Source organism: Balearica regulorum, chromosome 11, assembly GCF_011004875.1.
Source record: "Balearica regulorum gibbericeps isolate bBalReg1 chromosome 11, bBalReg1.pri, whole genome shotgun sequence".
NCBI classification, from domain to species: Eukaryota; Metazoa; Chordata; class Aves; order Gruiformes; family Gruidae; genus Balearica; species Balearica regulorum.
In genome coordinates, this window is record NC_046194.1 from 11,209,314 (window position 1) to 11,226,915 (window position 17,602).

At 40.8% G+C, this 17,602-nt stretch overlaps 1 protein-coding gene across 10 annotated transcripts in view; it reads left to right on the forward strand.

Moving 5' to 3' along the window:
• Positions 1 to 17,602, forward strand: part of TAF1 (TATA-box binding protein associated factor 1) — a 35,104-nt gene that overhangs the window by 10,682 nt on the left and 6,820 nt on the right. For all 10 annotated transcript variants that reach the window (XM_075763328.1, XM_075763331.1, XM_075763333.1 and 7 more), the window contains 23 exons: positions 369 to 542; positions 647 to 820; positions 905 to 1,009; positions 2,389 to 2,589; positions 3,473 to 3,614; positions 4,386 to 4,516; positions 5,064 to 5,144; positions 5,555 to 5,704; positions 5,866 to 5,985; positions 6,160 to 6,335; positions 7,295 to 7,536; positions 8,794 to 9,001; positions 9,232 to 9,397; positions 9,562 to 9,773; positions 10,011 to 10,119; positions 10,329 to 10,427; positions 11,159 to 11,336; positions 12,667 to 12,734; positions 13,126 to 13,248; positions 14,324 to 14,416; positions 14,492 to 14,576; positions 16,885 to 16,952; positions 17,034 to 17,150. In XM_075763328.1, coding sequence (XP_075619443.1) covers positions 369 to 542; positions 647 to 820; positions 905 to 1,009; positions 2,389 to 2,589; positions 3,473 to 3,614; positions 4,386 to 4,516; positions 5,064 to 5,144; positions 5,555 to 5,704; positions 5,866 to 5,985; positions 6,160 to 6,335; positions 7,295 to 7,536; positions 8,794 to 9,001; positions 9,232 to 9,397; positions 9,562 to 9,773; positions 10,011 to 10,119; positions 10,329 to 10,427; positions 11,159 to 11,336; positions 12,667 to 12,734; positions 13,126 to 13,248; positions 14,324 to 14,416; positions 14,492 to 14,576; positions 16,885 to 16,952; positions 17,034 to 17,150 — 3,222 coding nt within the window. The remainder of the gene's footprint in view (positions 1 to 368; positions 543 to 646; positions 821 to 904; positions 1,010 to 2,388; positions 2,590 to 3,472; positions 3,615 to 4,385; positions 4,517 to 5,063; positions 5,145 to 5,554; positions 5,705 to 5,865; positions 5,986 to 6,159; positions 6,336 to 7,294; positions 7,537 to 8,793; positions 9,002 to 9,231; positions 9,398 to 9,561; positions 9,774 to 10,010; positions 10,120 to 10,328; positions 10,428 to 11,158; positions 11,337 to 12,666; positions 12,735 to 13,125; positions 13,249 to 14,323; positions 14,417 to 14,491; positions 14,577 to 16,884; positions 16,953 to 17,033; positions 17,151 to 17,602) is intronic.

Here is a 17,602-nt window from a genome sequence, read left to right on the forward strand (position 1 = left end):
GACCTCTTCTAAAACTCATCTGATTCCAGCCTCTTCTGTAATGGGAAAAAATGTATATAATTCCAAATGCCCTTCTCTCCCACTGAGAGGGATAATGGCTTTCCATGCTCCTAGTTAATAAAAAAATCCTCAAATTGAGTACCATTTGAAATACTAAAATTAAAGTCATCTCTGTACAGAAGGGAAAAACCTATATATGATGTAAGCACTTTCTGTCAAAAGGCAACATGTATCATAACAAGTGAATTTGTTAGCAGACTTAAAAATATTACTAGGTTCTGTTATATAAGGGTTAGCAGGATAGGAGGATGATCTTGGTTTTGAGATGATATGTGTCACTCTTAACCTGCATTTTGTTCCTGTATTAGCACTCTATCCCAGCAGTGGAACTTCGCCAACCATTCTTTCCCACCCATATGGGTCCTATGAAGCTCCGACAGTTTCATCGGCCTCCCCTGAAGAAGTACTCTTTCGGTGCCTTGTCCCAACCAGGGCCCCATGCTGTGCAACCTCTGCTGAAGCACATAAAAAAGAAAGCCAAGGTACAGTTATTTTTCTCTCTATGTGATGTCTGCTGTGGCTCCATTTGCACAGCAGATCTGTTTGATGTGCTGTCTTCCTAACACTTGTCTTTTCACTGGCACAGATGAGAGAGCAGGAGCGTCAGGCTTCTGGTGGGGGTGAAATGTTCTTCATGCGCACACCACAGGACCTAACTGGCAAGGATGGAGATCTCATCTTAGCTGAATACAGTGAGGAAAATGCCCCTTTAATGATGCAGGTTGGCATGGCAACAAAAATTAAAAATTACTACAAAAGGGTGAGTATGCAGGTTTTGCTGTTGGACGATGATTTTCTTCTGCCTCTCCCTGAGTGCTAATTGCACCTTCATTGCATGTTGCAGAAACCTGGCAAAGATCCAGGAGCTCCAGACTGTAAATATGGAGAGACTGTTTATTGTCACACTTCTCCGTTCCTGGGTTCTCTGCATCCAGGCCAGTTACTGCAGGTGAGAAAAACAAGCATAAGACAGAAAAGTTGAATGTGGAGTAATAGGCAGAATGTTTCATGACATATTTATTGAATCACAAATAATGCTCAACTTTCAAAATAAAAGATTCAGTTTCATTTCTAGTTTAAGTCTCTTTATTTACTGATAATTTAGTTCTTGGCTTTTTAAATACATATATATATGTCGTATGTTTTTTAAAATTGTTGTAGGACTGATAGGAATTGCAGAAAGTTGCTGTTTTGCTTTGTAATGGCATTAGAAATACTGTTAGAGAGGACTGAGAGGAAGGCCAAAGCTGCTTGAGTGTCGGGGAACTCAGAAATAAGTGTTGGAGGGGATGGAAATCATGGATGTATCACGGTCCAGGATGTGTAAGCAAAACCTTATGTGTGCTTCCTGAGAATTGCACTGCTAGTCTGCTGCATGCCAGTTACTAGTCAGGTGTGTAGACTTCTGCTTTTATGAGCCTTTCTCTGTGGCTGAAATACATGCAGTTGAGATAGGGAGAAGAATTAAGAATGTTGTAATGACCACCCAGTTACATTTATTTTTACATTTATCACGGATTTTGTATTTCAGTTAACGCTAGCTGCTCATGCTGCAGCAATAATTCTGTCCATGATGTACCACAGGAAAAAAGTAAGGTGAAAGTTGATTAGAGATTCATCATAGAACTGACAATGTTAATTGTTCAAGGCTAAGAGTACTTTATCATGGATAAAACAGGACTTCTGGAAAGCTTGAAGTGAGGACAGGGTCATTTCAGCGAAAGCTTTGCAATGCAGATGAGGGTAGTGTGGGAGAGTAGCAGGTAAGGCTTGTGGAAGCCCTATGGGTGGAGAACACCCTTTATAGAAGAGAATGGTCTTTCCAGTTCCGCTTGGTCTAGTGCCTCATTGGTGTTACTTTAGACTTTCTTACCTTTAAATGCTGAACTCTGCTGCTCTCTGCTTTTCTGGTTAGGTTCTTACAGCCTCCTTTCCTGAGCAAAGTCTTCAGTCCTTGCTTCTGTTGCCTTCTCCTATTCCCACACTCTGTGCGTGTCCTGGGCTAATTTCTGTGGTTATAGTGTTCTTCTGCATATGTGTTCTTTCTGTCCCTTTTTAAAGTACCTCCTTAAAGGTCAATCCAAAGAGCCCTTCAAACTCTTTCTGCATTTGTTCTAGTGTTTCTTATGGTTTTGTGCTTTGTCCTGGATTATTCTCTGCATAAGCAAGGAATGTTCTGACTGCGCATCTACATATATTGTGATATAAATAATGGTGTACCATTGAAATGACTTTTTGGTTGGGTTTTTAAGTTCTTTTTTGTAGATTGAGTTACAGAAAATTTGATCAAAACATGACTTTCAAACTTTGATTTGTTTCTCTTACTAGGCATTTGAAAACAACCTTTTCCGGGCCCCTATCTATTTACATAAGATGCCTGAAACAGATTTCCTGATTATCCGGACACGACAAGGCTATTATGTTCGAGAATTAGTAGATATTTTTGTAGTTGGTCAGGAGTGCCCACTTTATGAAGTACCTGGTCCCAATTCTAAACGAGCTAACACTCATATCAGAGATTTTCTGCAGGTATGTGATAAGAGACAGTTTGGGGATCTGAGGGGTCTTAAAGGAAGCCCATGGCATAGGCATGGGCCTCGTGTCAACAGCCTTAATTTGAGAAGCTCGTTGCCCTGCTATGTCTTCCTTTTTTGTTTGTTTGTTTTGTTGGGGTTTTTTTTATTGTTATTGTGAGGTGAGCGCACTACAAGAGTTGGATGTTAACCATACAGACCATTTTGGTTGTCATGCTTCTTTTGTTTACTTGCATCCTATCAGATAAGTATATGATAGAGTCTTTTTATTAGCCAAAATAAAAGGTTATAAGATTATATAAATGTCTAGGAAACTGAAGAAATTAGAATGAATTTTCAAGTGGTTATGCTGTATAAGATGACAGTTACATGGGGTTTACTAAGAGACAATTAAGGGATCTTATTGCAGTCCTATTACATAGAACAGAATTAGAGTTGCTTCATAGGTCTTTGTTGGTTTTCTAGATCTTGAAGTATTTAAGCTTTGGGACAAATAAATATCCCCGAATTTAGATTTTGGAGAAAATTTCTAGTAATTTACTGTCAGTTTAATTCCAAATTATAACTCAAGAGGTATTTGCAGAGCAGGAAGATCCCTGCCATTCCTGGAGTTCAAGTTTCTGTATTAAAGTGTGCACATTTCTAATGTGATAATACAAAATTTCAAGACAAATATTTTTTTCTGTATCTTGTTCTGAAAAATAGCTGAACCTGAAGCAGACATGTGGCTTGGAAAACTTTACTAAGTAAAATTATAAGAAACAATGGGTTTTAAGCAGGAAGTCTGAAACAGTAACTAGAAAAAGTGTTGTCTATATTGTCTTTGCAGGTTTGTTGTATTCTTTCTTCAGACATCACAGATGAGTCTTGTTTTGTAGGTTTTTATTTATCGCCTCTTCTGGAAAAGCAGAGACCGTCCTCGGAGAATTCGCATGGAGGATATCAAGAAGGCCTTTCCCTCGCACTCAGAGAGTAGCATCCGAAAGCGTCTAAAGCTTTGTGCTGATTTCAAACGCACAGGTATTTAAAGATTTTATGTGGCAATCAGTCACATTCTTTGCTGCTCTTAGAGTTCCAAACAGAGCAGGAGGAGGCAACATCTCCTGATAAACCATTTTTGAAAACATCTATTTGAAGAGATGAAATGTAATCAGATAGGTTTTTTTGTTCCAATTTTTATAAATGTGCACTTTCTTTTGGCTCAAGTGTGCTTGATGGTGAGAAATTGCTACAGTTTGGACATTTTTTTTATAACCCTTTGGACAATGATTTGGTGGTAAAGTAACAATGTATGACACCAACACATAGATGTTCCTTTCCTTCTGTGTATGGCTGTGTTGTGTTTTGCAAGCAAATATGTGCCAGTAGAAGCTTGTCCCAACTTCACGAGTCTATTAGTGCTCTGAGAGCCTGAGTTCTGATTTTTGTGTATGCAGAATAATAAACAGGTGGTAATACAAAGCTTTTTGGGCTACCCACAGGGAAAAGTAGTTTGAGGTGAGGAAGTGAAAGGTGGATTAAATCCTTTTGGAATGTAGCTTATACATTGAATGAACATGAATGTATTGGTGTTTGCTGATATAACAGGCACTGAGTTAGAAGGTGTTGATTTAGACGAATGCAGAACAAAAATACCTATCACTTTTAGTGGTCCAAGTGTCACAGCTTTGTTGTACTTGCTCATTTTGCCAGCGTTGCAGCAGGGTACAAAATCTTGAAATACAGTTAGGATTACGATGACATCCGACACTTGTAGGAAATTACTCAGTGTTTGATCTGTGCATTTTTCAGGGATGGACTCAAATTGGTGGGTTTTAAAGCCAGATTTCAGATTGCCAACAGAGGAAGAGATCAGAGCAATGGTATCCCCAGAACAGTGCTGCGCTTATTACAGTATGATTGCGGCTGAACAACGACTAAAGGTAAACAGTCCTTGTAGGCTATAAGGCAAGTTACTGACAAGTAGTTCTGTGAAGGGTTAGGCTAGGTAACACCTTCTGCCTACAGCTAATTTTGCTATAAATTAGGCCCCTCACTACTGGGCAATTTGCTAAGTTTTCTGCTGTGTGAAAAGGGAATTAAGCTCTTAGAGAGACATTATATTCTTACCACCTATTATATAGCTATTGAGTTAGCTATGCTCAAAGATATCAAAGGGAAGGTAAAAGGAAGGGCTTATTTTCTACCTGGAGCTCTACAGCAGAAAGTAACCAGTATGTGGCTGTGAGAGAGGCTGGTTATTTTTTTTTAAGTCAAGTGCAATATTTAGTTATGGAGTTTGTCAAAATACTGGTTAGTTTGACATCTGCGACACTGTGGGTCACAGTGAATCTTGCAAACAGCTGTCTGTGGAAGTGTGCTTGTTCAGCATGACAAGTATCCACAGGAGATTCATAATACATTTCTAGTTCTCTCTTTGGTAACCTTTGTAAGACTAGGTACTCATTTTTTCCAAATCTTTCTCTGAAGGATGCAGGTTACGGGGAGAAATCCTTCTTTGCACCAGAAGAGGAGAATGAAGAAGATTTCCAAATGAAGATTGATGATGAGGTACTGTCAAAGCGATGCATGAGCACGTATGCCAATATATAAATCTGCATGGCAGGAGAGAAATGAGGTCTTTAAATATAAAGGACATATTTAAAGTAGGATTCAGTAGATCAAATGTTCTTGCAACTTTCCTGGGAACTCTGCTGCCAAGCTTATACCTGTGTTTGGGTGTCCTTCTTGCTAGGTCATTTCAGTACTAGGCTTTTTGCCTTAAATACCTTTTGTGAGTTATCTAGCACCTTGCTTCTTCATAAAAGTTTTGTCAGGGCAGCTGAAGGATCAAGAAGTGGAATTCAGCTTCGTTATGTCAATTGAAAAGTTCTCAATTTGATTGGAAGAATCAAAAATAAAAGCTTGAAATTCTCCTTGATGGTGGCAGGATTGTGAGAGCATGTTTCTGTTGCTGGCAGGTGCGCACGGCTCCATGGAACACCACACGAGCCTTCATTGCTGCTATGAAGGGCAAGTGCCTCCTAGAAGTGACTGGTGTAGCAGATCCTACTGGCTGTGGTGAAGGATTTTCTTATGTGAAGATTCCAAACAAACCAACTCAGCAGAAGGTATAGTTTGCGAGGTTGGGTTGGACAAGGAGCAATAACTGGAAAGTCATGTGGGAGAAATGGAGTAAATATGGGGCATCAGGAAGAGAAAATACCAGAAGACGAGCCTAGGAAAGACTATTATGTGACAACATTAATAGGCTGTATCTTCCTCTGAACAGGATGATAAAGAACCTCAGCCAGTGAAAAAGACAGTGACTGGGACAGATGCTGATCTGCGCCGACTTTCTCTCAAAAATGCCAAACAGCTTCTGCGTAAATTTGGAGTGCCTGAAGAGGAGGTGAGCGTGAATCTGAAGCAGGTTACAGAGTTCTCTTCACTAATGGATCAGCAGCTAATGATGGAAGGAACAAATACATTTCTACTCTGTCCTTGTGTGGAAAGTAGTTGAAATCCACAGTCAGCTATCTCAGTTGTATGTCTAAAGCCATTTCTAACTGTCTTCCTCTTTCAGATAAAGAAGCTGTCCCGGTGGGAAGTGATTGATGTGGTACGTACAATGTCTACAGAGCAGGCTCGTTCAGGGGAAGGTCCTATGAGCAAATTTGCACGTGGGTCTCGGTTTTCTGTAGCAGAACATCAGGAGAGATACAAAGAAGAGTGTCAGCGCATCTTTGATTTACAAAATAAGTAAGTTCTTATCTGATGTTTACAGCCTTGAACCCCACCTTAAAAATCCAGAACTATGTATGCCCTGGGTCTCACTGATATGTAGTGGTATAGATGTTGATTCAACTGGTTGGGCCCACAAAATACAGCACTGAGAGTGCTTTGGCTGTTAATAGAAACTTATGGGTTAGCATTAGTGTCTTGCTGTCATAGACTTTTTGGAAAGGTAGAATGAGTTGCATAGTCTGCCACGTATAATGGCATGAGATCATAGCATCATAGAATCGTAGAATGGTTTGGGTTGGAAGGGACCTAAAGATCATCTAGTTCCAACCCCCCTGCCAAGGCAGGGACACCCTCCACTAGACCAGGTAGCCCAAAGCCTCATCCAACCTGGTCTTAAACACTTCCAGTGAAGGGGCATCCACAACCTCTTTGGGCAACCTGTTCCAGTGCCTCACCACTCTAACAGTAAAGAATTTCTTTCTAACATCTAATCTAAATCAACCCTTCGATGTTCCGAAGGTCAGTAGTTCATCACCCTATGTCCTTTCTCTCTCCATCTCTCCCTGTCTTTCATTCTTTCACATCACTTTGCCATCTCTCTTGGGTAGCAGCTACCTATTCTATGTCCTATTCTTTAGAACTGTAAGAAAAATTCATGCTTTATTCCTTCTTCTGGCCCAAGACCTGAGAGTGGGGAGGGAATATAGTACTGTTGATGATGAAGAAATCCATTTGTTGGAGAAGATTGACTTGGAACAATTGATCTTTTGGACAGGGGGATTGCAGGAGTAATCCCAGACTGAGAAGGGATTTTATTATACCTATTCTTGTAGTAGTGATTTGCAGCATTAATTTTCAAACCTTTGCGTTATTTTTACCTTTGTGTGTCCAGGTAGGTAACAGGCTAATTTTTTTTTTTTTTTTTTGGACACACCCACCCACCTAACTGACTTTCAAGGTGCCTCCTGTTTCAGGGTTCTGGAATCTACTGAGATCCTGTCAACAGACACAGATAGCAGCTCAGCTGAAGACAGTGACTTTGAAGAGATGGGAAAGAATATCGAGAATATGTTACAGAACAAGAAAACTAGTTCTCAGCTCTCTCGGGAAAGGGAAGAGCAGGAACGAAAGGAATTGCAAAGGATGCTTCTGGGAGAAGACAGTGGCAATGACAAAGAGAGGAGTAAAAAGGACAGGAGGGACAAAAAGGGGCTCTGTAAGTAGCTGCAACCACCAGAATGTGCCTGGGAAAGGATGCAGAACTTTGTGTCAGGCTGCAGAGTGTGCTGATCTGGCCTCTCAGAGGAGCGTGTGGATTCTTTACAGGGAGAATGCATAAACACGCTTATCTGGGGCTTCTTCCTTCTCCTGAGCAGTTACTGGCTAAAGTGTTTTCTTTGCCCCATAGCTTTGATTATTTAAACTTACTCTGGTATTTCTTTAGATATTTACTGCTGCATGCTGCTTAAGTTTCCCTTCTTGGGGGGAGTATTTTTGAGTCATTTTCTCAAGATGTGTTCAGAAATAGTTCCTGCAGCCAGCCTATGGTACTCTAATTGGATCTTGTGTGTAAACACAGCTATGTATGTGAAACAGATAGGCATAGTATATAGACTTACAGCAGTGTCTATTATACTGTGTGGTGTAGCAGTGTGTTTGGGAGGTAGTTGGGCAGCTGCCAGATTTGGATCTCTTGGAGATGCATTTATTTTAAGTGCATTCCAACGGAGAACTTAACATGTCCCTAATTGGCAGGTAAAAGTATTTGACCTGTGAATGAATTTCTGTCTGTATGAGGGTGCTCATGACCACTGTTACTTGTTCCATGTGTATGAGCAAAGTTGAGCTCTGCTGCATCTGAGTCAACATTATTTTTGCTGTTGGAAACCCAGACTGGGAATAAATCACTAATTAAACAATTACTGGAATGATTTAGTGAGGGATATGTGGAAGATTTGATGATGATTGTTGCCTTAGGAAAATATATCCAATGTTATTTTGAACAAAATCTCTCAACCAAAATTGTAGATGGTGCTGGAAAGATTCTGTGGTCACATGAGACAAGGCTAGCTCACTGGTTGTAACACTAGTTGGAGAACTGGATAATTGTTGACCATCGATTTCTGCCAGATCTCCGTACCCATGATCAAAACCACTGTAACTATAAGCAATCTGGAGTGCTGTGTTGCAGTTGCGTTAGACGTTGCACTTAGGCACCTGCGGGTCCTCGTTGACTGTAGCTGTTCCTTCTGGCTTTATAATCCATGTGGATAATTCAGTAGTTTACCTTAGTTTCAAATTGATATATGTCATAATAAGAGAACATGAGCAAGCAAGGGAAAGACTTCTATTGCTTAGATTTTCCTAAATTTGCGTCTTGGAAGTTTCTAAGCCAAAACTATCCGCTGTATTTAAACAGTGATGTTTCTACAGTGTGCAAGAAATTAAAAGTAAATAAAAGACTCTTTTGTAGCTTCAGGTGCCTCAGCAAACTCCCACAAAGATGATGACACTGCCTCTGTAACGAGCCTTAATTCCTCTGCCACTGGCCGCCGCCTCAAAATCTATCGCACATTTAGAGATGAGGATGGGAAAGAATATGTGAGGTGTGAGACAGTTCGGAAGCCCGCTGTTATTGATGCCTACTGCCGAATACGGACTACCAAGGATGAAGAGTTCATGTAAGACCTATGTGATTTTTTTTCTTTTTAACTTTGCCTGTAGACTGTAGATTTCATTCTGTTGGCAGTATGAAGAAATGTAGAGTTGAGTGTGGAGGCCTGGCACTGTAATTGTGGAGAGAGAGAGATTGCATGGCTGTCCATTTTGTGTAGTGATTGACCTGGCAGAAGATTACCTGGTAAATCATCAACTCAGATGAAAAACTTGTGGTTTTTTTTTTCTGCCACAGACGAAAGTTTGCTCTATTTGATGAACAGCACCGTGAGGAAATGCGGAAGGAGCGGCGCAGGATCCAGGAGCAATTACGGCGGTTAAAACGGAACCAAGAAAAAGAGAAACTCAAGGGCCCTCCAGAAAAGAAGCCCAAGAAAATGAAAGAGCGTCCAGACTTGAAAGTGAGCATATCCACATGTAAAGCATGCAAACAGGTCTTGAGTATTGGAGAAGTTTTCTGTTCTAGTGATGTACTACAGGTCTGATTAGGGGATTTTAATTACGCTTTGCCTCTAAACTAGGAGCCTATGTATGAATTCTGATCTGTCATCTTGTATTTTTGCAGCTAAAATGTGGAGCCTGTGGTGCAATTGGCCATATGAGGACTAATAAGTTCTGCCCTCTTTACTATCAAACAAATGCCCCACCTTCTAATCCTGTTGCAATGACAGAGGAACAGGAGGAAGAGCTGGAAAAAACAGTAATTCACAATGATAATGAAGAACTCATCAAAGTAGAAGGAACAAAAATTGTTCTGGGAAAACAACTGATTGAGAGGTAAGAGTAGAAGCAGAGATACCGATAAGTAGTAAGAAAAAACAATTTAGAGCGTAGAGCACACTACTCATATGTATATTAATCACAGGAGTAGAGACAGGGCTTTACATACAGTACAGTATTTCAATTGTGTATTAGGTATTATGGCAGATGGGACCAGGGTCAATACTACGGGACAAATGGTCTTGATTCACAAGAGGGCTAGAGAAAGTATTACACTTTTTTGTTTTTACCTAGTGCGGATGAGGTTCGCAGGAAATCACTGGTGCTGAAGTTTCCTAAACAGCAGCTTCCTCCAAAGAAGAAGCGGCGAGTAGGGACAACCGTTCACTGTGATTATCTGAACGTGAGTGAAGGTGTTAGTTACTGAGCTGACTGCAGCATCTCTACTTCTGTTTGTATTAACTGGCCAGTTTCTTTACTACTCCTGTGCATCCTCTGCATGCAACAGATACCTACTCAGTAAATTAATAAACTAAATTGCCTAGGATTTCTGTGGGTAAATATTTTGCATCTTGGAACTGCCTTAATTTTTCTATGTCCCAATTTCTTTAGCGTCCTCATAAATCTATCCACCGACGGCGCACAGATCCCATGGTGACACTGTCATCCATCTTGGAGGGCATCATCAATGATATAAGGGATCTTCCTAATGTAAGTTTAAACTATGAGAACAAAAATCTGTGTCTTAAGCAATGCGATTGAAGTAGGTTAGTAGGTTATGTGTTGTACACACCAAAATTAGGCTAAGCTTTTCTCTTCTGAGTGGTGTACAGTCCCTTTCCCCCTTGCTCTGCACACAGTTAGTATGCATTATTTCATGTTATCTCAGCTTAGAATCTTTTTTGAGATGAAAATGTCCAGAACATAAAATAATGTTGAATAGTTCTGTATAGATACATATTCAAAGCCTGGGATGTGATTTTAATTTTTTTTTCCCCCAACAAAACTAGAAGAAGATGCATAACATTTGATGTAGCAATGTGGAATACTTTTATATATGTGGCACTGGAGAAAATTGTGTACTTCACTGTTTTTGACTAGATTTTACCAGAAACTTGTAAAATCAAAAGATTGAATAAAAGATTTGAGTTGAAATGAGAATTTAAAGCTCAGCTTCTTGACTTTTGTGCTGCATAACAAAAAAATACTATCTGAGAATTCTTTGTGAGATTTTTCTTCTTAATGGTATTAAATAATATTTTGTAGAAGAAAGTGATAGCCACTGTGGGGCTGAGATTATCATATTTTCCCTGGTGCAGTTAAGGAACTGATTGTGTAAAGGTTTTATATGGTAATGCCTGTTCAGCTGTGGAAGTTAAACTGAGATTAGCTGTGCTAGTATTGTGTTAATATGCATTCTTTTTTTTTCTTTTCATCCTCAGACATACCCCTTTCATACACCTGTAAATCCAAAAGTTGTCAAAGATTATTATAAGATTATTACTCGGCCCATGGATTTACAGACCCTGCGTGAAAATGTTCGTAAGCGGCAGTACCCATCCCGAGAAGAGTTCAGGGAACATCTGGAACTAATTGTTAAGAACAGTGCGACTTACAATGGTAGGCTATTTACAATGAGGGAAACTGTGTTTCTGCTGTGGATCTTTTACTTTTAGAAATAATGAAAGTAACAGAAAAGCAGAATAAATTCACTGTCAAATGACAACAATAAACACATGTTTTTCCAGATATACCTGAAAGACTATATTAATGTTGAAGCTAATTCATAAATAAGAAAGAACTGGACTTTAGCATTTAACAATGACTAAATGATGACTGTGGTGTAGTAATTGAAGTTCAATTATGTTTGAAGACGCTGATGCGTGTATTAAGTCAAACTGCACTGAAGCAAAGTCCTGCATATCCCCTTCATATAGGGTGAAGCTAAGCAAAACATTGTCTTCAGTAGACTACATTATGAGTGTCCTTCCTTTTTTGCTTTTGGACATGGATCAGTGGGGAGATACTTGTGAACTTACTTTCTCAATATTATGCTTTAATGAATGAATCTTTCAATACAAATAGGAATAGTTCACACCTTTTTAATCTGTTGTCTTGGTGCATGTAGCTTTGAGTAGAGTTTACTGTAGTGATTTTGCATATTTTGGTTCTTAGTTTCAATAAATTTTTCCCCATTTGGGAACTTCAGAAAGCTAGTTTAAAAAAGCAGTAGAGCATGCATCAGCTGGGTAACAGTGCTGATTCATTGAGCAACTATAGGTCAGCTGTATTCTGACTGCTGATAGAAAGGTCTTTGTCCAAAAAGTATTCATTTGACAGATAAAAAAACCTCCGAGCTGCATTGAGTCTCTCTGGGCTGTGCAGCGTTCAGGGTGACACTGGCACTGGTTTTGTGCCTTGACTGCTTCCTTTATTATTTTGACAGCTAAGTCCCTGTTTTATCCTAATAAATGAGATTTTTTTTCATAGTTCTGTTGCAAATACTTGTTTCCATATCTGAGGAATTGTGAAATTATTTAAAGCGGTGGTTTTCTGAATATTCCTTTAATGTCCATCTTGCCTTCCTAAGCAGTTCTGCTTCCCTGACTGGATTTAGTGAATGAACCTGAAATTTCATGACTTACACTCTGAAAGTTTGGAGGTTTTAGAGGCCAGTCTTCCACAGGCACAGGTGTTTTACCATAGGGTTTCCAAACCTTAACAGAATGCATACCAGAAGTGTGAATATTTGCTACAAATAACCTTTTCTCATATAAAATCCATACTAAACTTTAGTAAGTTTGTGTATTGAGAATATACTTGAGGATATACTCCCAGATGTACTCGAAATATAATCAGTGATGCTTTAGGTGTAAAGATAAATTCATATTGTGAAATAATTGGTCTTTTTCATCAGGCCAATCTCACTGAACTTTCTGTGTGTTTGCAGGGCCAAAGCACTCGCTGACACAGATATCTCAGTCCATGCTGGACCTGTGTGATGAAAAGCTAAAAGAGGCAAGTCTTGTGAATGAGATGTGATCAGAGTGAAGAGGGAGGGATAGTCAGGGGTGGTTGAGGATTTTGAGGATAGAGGACATGAGTAGGCAAAACAAAGGGCTTTAAGGAGAGTAGATGAATAAGGGAACTCCTCCCCCCACCCCGGGGTGTATTTGAATTTTTACAATTTTAAACAGTTCACATTGGAGTCTTTCTCGGAAAATAGATGTTTGTTTGTTACTCTAGTTACTTTATCTTGTATGTAGGGTTGTATTTAGACTATTATTCCCCCTTATGTACGAGTGCCTTCATGAAGAGGTGAACGGGAGTCTCTTTGTGACAGAGTATCCTGATACTAACAGTTATTAATCTAGGGTCAGCCACTGATGTTCCTTACTTTTTATTGCAGAAGGAAGATAAACTGGCTCGATTAGAAAAAGCAATTAATCCCCTCCTGGATGATGATGATCAAGTGGCATTTTCCTTCATTTTGGATAACATTGTCACTCAAAAAATGATGGCAGTTCCAGATGTACGTAGCTTGAGAGTGTGTGCGATGTGCAAAATTATAGTCCTGTGGCTGTATATTTACATTGTGGTTGTTAGTGTACTGCAAAAAAAATAAAAGAAAAAAGTGTGTGCTCTGTTAGGGAGCTGACCTGTGATTTTCTGACTGGCACAGACGCACCTGTACTCACCCCCTTCACTACAGCATAGGTCCAGAAGTGAAGGCTGAGTTCCAGGTTTTTTTCCTGCTGCTCTCACTCCTGGATAGTACCTGTGTCAGCCTCCCATTAGTATGAAGTCACTGATTTTCATTAAGCATAGTCATTATAAAACATACTCTTCTCCTGCTGCTTATAGCACTTGCTTTGGTAGATCTTGAAGCACTCTGCAAAGGTACAGTTTTCAGGTGCAAATAAAACACAAGCTCATTTCTAATTGATCAGGTTTAGCCAGTGTTGTCCCAGTTTGTTAGTATTTTAAAACAAACAACCAACCCTTAAGCTTACCAAATAAAACTGCACAGATAAGGACTCATCTTTAATGTGTATTGTGTCTGAATGGAGTAAGGAACAGGAGTCTGTAGTGGTTGGACTGAATGAGAGGGCTTAATGCCTGCCCTTTTTAAAACTTTGTTGGTTCCATTCTCCGTTGTCACCAAGTTCTCATTTCTGATGTTTAGAAACAGATTTTAGAGTTTTTCTATGCCATCACCCCATGATGAACTGTTAAATTGTTATATATAGTCCCTGTTGTGAGGCTTAAATTATTTGTTTATTTTACAAGCAATGAGTGTTCTTGCTGGACACTCCAGTTATGTTGTGGAGGAAACAGTGATATTAAAATCCTTTATTATTTTGTATTACATGTTCTACTGTCAAAACAGGTATCAGCAAACCTAGTTAAAAATCCAACTGGTAGATCTTTTTTTCTGTGTCCCCCCTGAAGCTAAATGATTGGATTCAAGATACCTTGTGATAAATACTTTTCATACATTTTGAGCATTAATTAGTTCTGGAGACTTGCTTTATGAAATTTGTAGCTCAAACTGTAAAATATTCTACATAGAATCTTTCTGAATTTGTCTGTTTTCTTTCCTTCAGTCTTGGCCATTTCATCATCCAGTTAACAAGAAGTTTGTTCCTGATTATTACAAGGTGATTGCTAATCCAATGGATCTGGAGACTATCCGCAAGGTGTGTAGCTTGAACTGAGGAGCCACTTGAGAGATGTTTAGACTTTATTACTTACTGGATGATAATCTCTTCCAGAATATCTCCAAACACAAATACCAGAACAGAGAGACTTTCCTGAATGATGTTAACCTCATCCTTGCCAACAGCATTAAGTACAATGGTAGGTGGTGAAAATAAGCCTTCTGTACATAGAATCATAGAATCATAGAATGGTTTGGGTTGGAAGGGACCTCAAAGATCATCTAGTTCCAACCCCCCCCTCCCATGGGCAGGGACACCCTCCACTAGACCATGTTGCCCAAAGCCTCATCCAGCCTGGTCTTAAACACTTCCAGTGAAGGGGCATCCACAACCTCTTCGGGCAACCTGTTCCAGTACCTGACCACCCTCACAGGGAAGAATTTCTTTCTAACATCTAATCTAAATCAACCCTCCTTCAGCTTAAACCCATTACCCCTTGTCCTGTCACTACACTCCCTGATAAATAGTCCCTCACCATCTTTCCTGTAGGCCCCCTTCAGGTACTGGAAGACCGCAATTAGATCTCCCCGGAGCCTTCTTTTCTCCAGGCTGAACAATCCCAACTCTCTCAGCCTGTCCTCATAGGAGAGGTGCTCCATCCCTCCAGTCAGCTTTGTGGCCCTTCTCTGGACTCGCTCCAACAGCTCAATGTCTCTCCTGTACTGGGGCCCCCAGAGCTGGACGCAGTACTCCAGGTGGGGTCTCACAAGAGCGGAGTAGAGGGGCAGGATCACCTCCCTCGACCTGCTGGTCACGCCTCTTTTGATGCAGCCCAGGACACGGTTGGCTTTCTAGGCTGCAGGCGCACACTGCCGGCTCATGTTGAGCTTCTCATCAATCAATACCCCTGAGTCCTTCTCCTCGGGGCTGCTTTCAATCCATTCCTCGCCCAGCCTGTAGTCGTGCTTGGGTTTGCGCCGACCCACGTGCAGGACCTTGCACTTGGCCTTGTTGAATTTCATGTGGTGCGCACGGGCCCACCTCTCCAGCCTGTCAAGGTCCCTCTGGATGGCATCCCTTCCCTCCAGCGTGTCGACCACACCACACAGCGTGGTGTCGTCAGCAGTCTTGCTGAGGGTGCACTCGATCCCACTGTCCATGTTGCTGACAAAGATGTTGAACAGTGCCAGTCCCAGTACTGACCCCTGAGGAACACTACTCGTCACCATTCTCCACTTGGAAATTGAGCCGTTGACCACAACTCTTTGAGTGCGACCATCCAGCCAATTCCTTATCCACCAACTGGTCCATCCATTGAATCCATGTCTCTCCAATTTAGAGACAAGGATGTTGTGCGGGACAGTGTCAAATGCCTTGCACAAGTCCAAGTAGATGACATCAGTTGCCCTTCCCTTATCTACTGACGCTGTAACCCCATCATAGAAGGCCACTGAGTTTGTCAGGCACAATTTGCCCCTAGTGAAGCTGTGGTGGCTGTCACCAGTCACCTCCTTATTTTCCATGTGCCTGAGCATAGTCTCCAGGAGGGTCTGCTCCATAATCTTGCCAGGCATGAAGGTGAGACTGACTGGTCTGTAGTTTCCTGGGTCTTCCTTTTTTCCCTTTTTAAAAATGGGGGTTATGTTTCCCCTCTTCGAGTCAGTGGGAGCTTCGCCAGACTGCCAGGACTTCTCAAATATGATGGAGAGTGCCCTGGCCACTTCATCTGCCAGTTCCCTCAAGACCTGTGGATACATCTTCATCAGGTCCCATGGACTTGTGCACCTTCAGGTTCCTTAGATATTCTCAAACCTGATCTTCTCCTATAGTGGGCAGTTCTGCATTCTCCCAGTCCCTGCCTTCTGTGACCTGGGCAGTGTGGCTCAAGCATTTGCCAGTGAAGACTGAGGCAAAGAAGTCGTTGAGTACCTCAGCCTTCTCCATATCCTGGGTAACCAGGTCACCCGTTTCATTCGGGAGGGGACCCATATTTTCCCTTGTCCTCCTTTTCTCACTAACATACTTATAGAAGCTTTTTTTGTTTACATCTGGGCACCTGTAGTGTCATCAAAGCCTGAAGCTGTGAATCCTGAGCTTGATCCTTGCTTTCCTTTCCTGCCAAGAAAAGCGATGCTTAAACAGTGACATTTTCACTGTCACATGGTGCTTTATTTACCATCTTGTGCAGAATGGGGCAGTTACATTTGGTGAGGATTTTCTAGTTCTGTACACATCTCTGCTTCAGTGATTTGTTTCTGGGAATTTCCTTGAGACTGACAGGTTGCAACCTTCCTATATCCTAAATCATATTTTTAATGCTGGAACAAACAGGTTGCTCTTCATTAGCTGAATGTGAACCCTGCTTTATATTTCTCCTTAGATCAAAAGGTGTTGGGATTTAGGGACCCGTGTCATGACAGCTGTGTAACCAAAACCAGTCTTTCTGTCTTAGCAGCTGGAAGTGAGCAAATGTCAGAATGCATAAAGAGATTTGTTTCTTACTACAGGGCCAGACAGTCAGTACACAAAAACAGCCCAGGAGATTGTAAACATCTGTTATCAAACTTTAGCTGAGGTATGTGGACAACTCTACTGTAATATTTTTGTATGTTTCAATTTTCTGTTCTGCAACCTTATCAAGCTTCTCTGTTCTTAGTATGATGAGCACCTAACTCAACTTGAGAGAGACATCTCTACTGCTAAGGAAGCAGCACTAGAGGAGGCAGAACTGGAAAGTCTTGATCCTATGACCCCTGGTCCCTACACTCCACAGGCAAGTGACCAAGCAAAGTTTTCACTTCCTTTCTTTTAGTTTCAATATCCTGGATGTTTGATCTAGAAGTGCCTCTTTGTTTACTGTTCTCCATCTGTCTGCAGTTTGTCTTGTAGTAGAGTATCTTCTTGTATGGTGTGCTAACAGCTATTTTTTAAGGATAAATATGAGAAGCAGTTGTGATGCTTCAGAGAGTGAGATACCTAAGACAAAGAAGGTAATTTACCAAGCAACTTGCAAAACTGGTCTCAAGATGAACTGTGTACAGTCAGGTACAAGTGAATGTTGGTTGGAAATTCAAAGACTCTGCAGGTGTAGCAGTTAGAAACCCTCAGAAGGCAAGCAGTGAAAAGGTAAAGAGAACACGAGGAAAAACGATCAATACTGTAATGCTGAGAAGAAGGCAGAGAGCTGTTTCGTGGTGGTATTGTTGAAGAGGCTTATTGCTATGA